Below are 7389 nucleotides of genomic sequence, written 5' to 3' on the forward strand. Positions count from 1 at the left end.
TTGTTATTTGTGATGCCCAAAAATTTTCCAAAGTCTTCACTTCGAACTCCATTTTTGCAGCATGATCATTTTGCATGTCAATTATTCCCTCCTTAAAGGATCTTCGTCAGGCATATTGCTTAACTGAAACAGAAACGGGTTCCTTATCCAGCAGTCGCTGGCTTCCAAATTTCCTGCAGAGAAATACCCATCAAAGGCATTTAATAGCTGTTCAAGGTGAATGGCAACTTCTGGAAATAGTGACTCATGTTCAACTTCTTCCAGCAATGGAAACCTAGCCAAATTTCCCTTCTCAATATTTCTCAACCACAAAGGAATCTTAGCTTTGAAAGAAGCCAATTTTTCATGTGCAATAACCACATTTTTATTACTTCCTTGGAGGGAAATATTTAGTTCATTTAAGTGAGTAAATATGTCAGTCAAGTATGCTAGCATTTGTACAAGCTCTGGGGAATCAATGAAGAAAAGAGATCCAACTTTTGATTGTTTAAAAATGTCTTGATCTCCTCACGAAGTTCAAATATATGCTGCAAGGCACATCCACGGGATAGCCATCTCACCTCCATGTGGTACAGTAGAACCACGTGTTCAGAATCCATGCTTTCACAAAACGCTTGAAATAATTGATAATGATCAGTTAACGAGCCTGACTGTTAGATATACACAAATGTTTCCCTTTAAGTTAATGCAAGAGTTATGATTTAGATAGTTATATAGTGCAAGTGTTAAATTTAGTTATTTACTGAAGTGATAGTTTATCGCAAGTTTGTTTATGTAACTGTTTACAAATCATACATTGTGTAGTTCATTGGTTATGAATTGGTGATTGTTGTATTGTTGCATCATGTTACTAGAACCTTATAAGTGTTTCTTGTTGTCTTAATTATTATTGCATCATAATGTCTCATAGAGTATGGAAAATTCTAGGCCTCTGTTGGGGTATAAATATGCATCCTAAATGTAGTTTGATAAAGATAGAACTAGACTGCATAATTGTGAGTTTAGCCAAAAAGAGTATATAGTGGCTAATTTTAAGTGAAATTATCACAGGCTTTATTGTAATAACAGAGTAGAGAAGAACAATTTGTTTTGTCAATTGTGTTCTAAAGTAACTGAAACAGGTTGTGTGGACTTCGATGAAAAAGAAACAATTATTTAAAGCTCTGGATACAACTTTACTAGCCAACTGTATAACAAACATTTGTATGATTGACTTGTTTTAATATATTATTGTAAAACAAAGGGGCTGTGTGCTGTTTATTTATTTTTTGTTGAAATTTATCACAAAGAAGTCACAGACACATACTGTAAAGAATCTGGCCTATACATAACACCTGACAATGCCCATTAATCAATTATCAAATTCCATTAACTGCTTACCTCAGAACAGGTAGGGTCACCAAGAGGTATTAATCTGGAATTATTATATGACCTTTTATTAAAGTATTGTTATGCAATTGCATCCTGCTTAGTTTGAATTTACACTATCAAAAATTTCATGCTTACTTATAAAATACTTACATATCTGACAGTTTTCAGTGTTTTGTAAAACTTATGATGCTATTTAAATAAATGCATCAACTATTCATTATATTTGATCATAGGATTTGGCTGAATATTCAGTATCTAGCTGTAACAATATCTATTACATCTATATTTCAATGGACTATCTTATAAAGATGGAACTTGAGAAGGCTCTTGAACTGTCAACTGATATGTAATAAGGCCCAAAAACATTTTTATTACCACTTGAGATGCACATATATGCTTGGTGGCCCTTTAGTGGTTAAAACATTAGTTTGAATTTAGCTATTCTCTCAATTTTTACCTATTCTAAATACTTTTAACATCTCAGAGTACTGAGAATTCTAAATATGTTTCAAGTTAAAAAACAACTTAGATATTCACTTTTACTCAAAACTACAATAACTATGAACCTGGCTTCACAAACAACCTGGCAAAACTCAAGCAGTCTGCAAGATTGAAGTCTTTACAATCTAATAAAGTAAGAACTGAGACATTTCGCATTTGATTTTCAGCAGCTTAATTTATAAGGTGAGACATCTATTCAAACCACACCCAGTGTTAGTTTTTGATTTTTTTTGTGGAAAATTTACACAACTGAGAAGTATAGTTCTAGTTAACCCTCTTTGTACAGGTATCCTTTACTATGCATGTCACGAGGTTTTTAGTGACTTACATTCAAAATTTAATTAAACTACTATTTGTCTATGTTATACCAATTAATATAGCATAAAATCGTACCTAATAATCCATATTTTAATAGTACATAAATTTTAAATTCTTAATTTTATGAGGCAATATTAATAAAAATCCTGAATCTCCCCTAGTGTGAGAAATGTGACATTTCTCCTCTAGACATCCCCTCTTCCCTAATATATTCACCACCCTTCCAATAAGTATGAAATTTAATGTAAATTACTCACTATCAAATCATCATCGCTCCAACAAAGTATAATTTTATAGCTTTCAATCTTGTTTGGTTACACAACCATCAAATAGAAAATCAGAACCCTCTTGCCACACCCACCTGTAACATCCTCTCTTTCAGGATTTGTGAATAGTTCTCTCTTATGTTTAATACTACATTATTTATAACCAATAGAAAGCAAAGGTTTTCATATATCAAATGATTTATCATATTACATTATTTTCTGAACAGAGAATTGTCCATTTCTCTTTTAGTTCAAGCTTTGTTCCCACAGGAAACATATTGACCAGCTTGGATGAATTTGCAATGGCTCTTGTTGCATAGCTAGAAACCCAGAAAAATTATGATGGATATGGTATATTGCCTGCTTTTTTGCATGTTATTATTTTATGTTCTTTGGTGCATTATTTAATTAAATAAAAATTATTTAGTACACTACTACCATTAGTATAATAAAAGTAGGATTAAGTGTCGTCAACAGCAAAAAAAAAAAAAAGGGTCTAAGTAAGTACTTTAATTCATGTTTTTCATGTGTATTCTTTACTTATTATTAAAAAATAACTAAAATTTAAAAATAGTAATGTCTTTAGGTTAGTTAAGGTTAGATTAGGTAAAATAAATAATAATTAAAAATTTTCAGGAGGCACACACATGAGCAGCTCAGAGTAGCTTGTGAGTAATGTAATTTGATAGTGTAACGTGAGACATAATTTTCCATAATGGCGCAAATAGTAGTTAGACATGGTTCAAAGGACAATAAAACAATAAAATTTAAATATAAATAATTGTATACTGTTACGAGATTAAAGCTATTTAGAATAGATAAATGTAGTTACATGTTACAATTTGAAGTCATTCTAGAAAGAAAAAAAGGATCATTTTGATTTTTTTTTGGTGGTTACGAGGGTCAGTCAAATTGGCCAACCTTGTATAGAGTTAGGATATAGAAAATAACAGATAAAATATAAAGCTTTGCTGAAAACAAATGTTTGAAAAGTATTTAGGAGGTTTTAGAGATTAGGTAAATGAAATTTGAGATTTTTGGGCCGAAGAATAGTATTTTTAATCATAACAGGAAAATCATTTTGCACTCGTACTAGTAACAAAACAGACTTGATATATTCACAAACAAATCTTTAGTAAAAATACTTCATGGAAAAAATCTGATTTTTTGCATACAAAAAATTTGTAATGTTTCCCAAAAGTCTACCATATTTTGTGAAGATACATCAAAAGTTATAGTATAAATACTAAACGAGTGCAAGTGTGCATACAAACTCCGTATTTTATACTGAGCCCATTGCGAAAGGGTTAAAGAAGAGCAAGAGCTTATTTTGAAACTACTCACCTCTAGTAAACTGATTGTCCCATTAATATTATTATGGTAGTAATCCAGTGGAATTTGGCAGGACTCCCCAACAGCCTTTAGAGCAGCAAAGTGAATGACATATTCAAGTTTATGCTGTAAAGGTACAAGTTAAACTGGTATGAAGCTGTTGTATCTTGCTCACATAATCACAATCCAGCACACTATGTATTAACTGGGAAAGCTTTTTAAGATTTAGTTAAATATCACTATATTTCTTAAAAGGATTTTGAACTTAAATGTTTAGCATCTATCTTTTTAATCCTCTCTCGTTTAGAGAAACTTAATGAATTAAGAGAAGACTCAAAAATTTAATAAAATTGTTAACTTTAACGAAATACATACTTAAAAGAAAAAAATTCATCTTATCTGCATGCAGTAAGCATTTGAAAGGTTGCAAATGTATGAAAGTTTCCCCTCCAAAAAAGTATATACATGCTTTTAGCAGTAGGTGTGCACCAAGGAGTATGTATGTATATACATACAAATTTTTTTAAAACCTAAAAATAACTTATTCAAATACAAATTTTAGTGCAAGATAAATTCATGTTTATAATATAGACAGCAAGTTAAAAAATAAATTTTATAGTAATATTCTATTGACATTTTTAGTATATTATACAAACATTGTTTCTTTTATTTTCTGTAACACTGAAATGCAAATTAGTAACAATGTGTTATATGTTGAAATATACAAAACATCTCTTTCAAAATAAAGTAAAAATATCCTATATAAATATTTATTAAACTATTAGTATACGCCTCCTATAGTTGATAACATACCTTACAAAAGATGTTTTCCAGACCTTCTTTATCCAACAAGTCCACTTTATAGAATGTCAGAGATTTTCCTGTTAACTCTTGTACCCTTCTTAAACTTTCAGGCAAGAAACCATCTTTACCTGTAAATTTGAAATTAGTAGTTTGCTTAATAAAAATTACCTAAAAATCCTATATAAACCAAATGAATAAATATGTACTTAACTTGCTGAATTGTTTAGGAGTTTAGAATAAACCAATAAATAATTACTTTGCTGTAGCATTAAAATGGAATTTTTTTCAATCAATGTAAATAGTCATGGTTAGTAGCCTATATAATCATCAAAGACTACTGTAAATACCTGCATATAGTTCACACTTTTTTCTAAAATTTTTGGTCTCAAATGTGAAGTGTGCACTATGAGAGGGAACAGTATTCTTCCAGCATTTTTCAGCTGAAATTTTTAGTCCAAATGTTGCCTCCACCCATCTTATATTTTGACATAATTATCATTTAATTGTTGCTGTTGAATCACTGAAAGTCAAAAAAAGAACCATAACAAAGAGGATATGCATGATATTAAAAACAGATAGATACCTCATATGCTTTTATCTTTTTAGGTTTCAATTCATACATGTATAAGGAGTTCATTTTGTCAACCATTAAGAACTGCACAGTTTAAAAGTTAGTATTTACTAATAATGATCAGTCAAAACCTTTTTTCATTTTAGGGAGCTTTAATTTGTGCTGGGTCATAAGATGATTTTACTATCCTATGCTACAATACATTCATAGTAACATTCAATCATAGTCACACTCCTCTAATTTATGCACAGGGCATTGTTTAAAAACATGTACACACAAATTATAAGTGATCATAAGTTCAGTCTTTATTTGATCACTAAGTGATACAGTTAATTAGTTGGCAATTGTATTCTCTCACATGTACACATACAATTATTAATTAACACAACAGTAAACTACACACTACTAAAAGGAAGATCAGCTGTTAGAATTGCTCTATGTACTATACATAGGTATATTAATCTTTACAAGTATGTGAGACCAAAAAAATATATACTGTGCACTATAAGCGGGGTCGCACAATACACAAGTCTTTAAAGCAGTTAGTAACTAATATTTTTTTATTACTACATACTAATCAGTATCCTACACTCTGAAAAGGACAATTTCTTTAGTGTTAGTAGCTGGGATTCAATTCTGGGTCTTCTAGATACAAAGGTTGGTGTGCTATTCACTCATCTAGGGTTTACCCTATTAGAAGTTGAATTAACACTTACTACAAAAATGTCTTCAAGAGGTATCCAGGTTTTGCTAACATTATGCTAAGTTGCCAGTATTCTTAATGAGGTATATGCAAAATGCTTCTTTTATGTTTCTGTTTATGGTTAGCACAACAGACACAGGATTAAATCCTGGCCACTACCACTACAGAAACAGTCCTTCTCAGGACTTCCATGAAAACAGCAGCAGATTAATAGCCAAAAAAGATACAAGTTAGGTAGTAAATAGTACCTAAAAATAAAAAAGTATAGTATGTAATTAATGATCATATTCTAATGAACATATAAGATATTGAACATGACAAAGATTAATATCTTATCACCTCAATCTTACCATTAGTAGTTAACAAAAAGTACTGATGTTTAGTAATAATGGCACCGTGAAGAAGCAAAGGTACTCTAATCCTAACACCTTTTTAAAAAATGTCACCATGTCCAGTTATGCTCTACCTGATAATCGTACATCTTACCAATAGTCTTGCAGCATGGGTTCCACTGAAAAAACACTCCACCCTAAAGCTGTCATATCAAAACACTCCTTCATACAGATATTAACATTTTACTTACCTGAAAATGTATTTCCAATAGATAGTCATCTCCAAATACAGATACCTACTTCCTCTTAAGTTTATGCATTCTGCTCAAGAGATTTGCATGCCACCAGCCTTGTGAAAACTCTCATCTAATTTCATGTTTCCGTGTAAATTTGGGTTACATGATGATGTATCATGCATCATAACCCTCTATGAATAAGAGTGTGACACATCTCCATGCGCAAATCCTCCCTCTATATTCGCAAGCAAAAATATTCATTCTCTAACAAGGCAATAAAGATAGGTGCACAAAAATAGTGGAGAGGATTGGAGGAAAAGATATAGGGGAAATGAAGCAACCACTGTCCCCTGCCATGGAATATGAGGGAAGGAAATACTGGTCAGGATGAATGAGAAGGTAAGTGAAGTAATGGAAAAGCAGGAAGAAACAATGGCATAGATATGTGAACAACGGTAACCACAGGCAAGTAGCAAGAGGACTAATGTGTCTAAGAAGAACAGAAACATCTACTAAAAGTTCAACAGGGATGCTGGTAAGAATGTGGAGAACCACAGTGATAAATTAGTCAAGCAAGAAGTAAGAAGAGGGGTCAGTGGATAAGGAAGGGATAAAAAGAGGGTTGAAAAGAGCCAGAGAAAAAATTATCCTGCAACATCAGAAAAGGCAGAAGACAAGCTAAAATACAAAATAAGAACCTCCTATCTTTTCTACTTGCTGATATATTGCTCATGTATTGAATCAAACACAGTGACCCCACTCATCTCTTTCCATTTTTGGAAACACTCCCTTATATACACTTATATCTATGACATATGAATAATCAATTGAAGGTTCAGAATGTTCCCCTAGTGGCTATCTCAGCCATTTTCAAGTATTACGACGCCATCTCATTCTCTTAATACAAAACATAAAGCTGTTGAGTCTTTAGTCTGCTCGAAATTTCATATTTTTT

The 7389-nt window shown here is 31.5% G+C and overlaps 1 protein-coding gene across 7 annotated transcripts in view; it reads right to left on the reverse strand.

The window, feature by feature from the left end:
* LOC106468886 (UDP-glucose 4-epimerase-like) overlaps positions 1 to 7389 on the reverse strand; it is a 111529-nt gene that overhangs the window by 60158 nt on the left and 43982 nt on the right. For all 7 annotated transcript variants that reach the window (XR_002612745.1, XR_002612746.1, XR_002612747.1 and 4 more), the window contains exons 3-4: positions 4602 to 4720; positions 3801 to 3914 (exon numbers count right to left, since the gene is read on the reverse strand). Coding sequence is in view for 3 of the 7 variants with exons in the window: in XM_013929334.2 (XP_013784788.2) it covers positions 3801 to 3914; positions 4602 to 4720 (233 nt within the window). In the remaining 4 variants the exon portion in view is untranslated. The remainder of the gene's footprint in view (positions 1 to 3800; positions 3915 to 4601; positions 4721 to 7389) is intronic.

This window comes from Limulus polyphemus, unplaced genomic scaffold (genome assembly GCF_000517525.1).
Source record: "Limulus polyphemus unplaced genomic scaffold, Limulus_polyphemus-2.1.2 Scaffold3204, whole genome shotgun sequence".
Classification (NCBI taxonomy): Eukaryota; Metazoa; Arthropoda; class Merostomata; order Xiphosura; family Limulidae; genus Limulus; species Limulus polyphemus.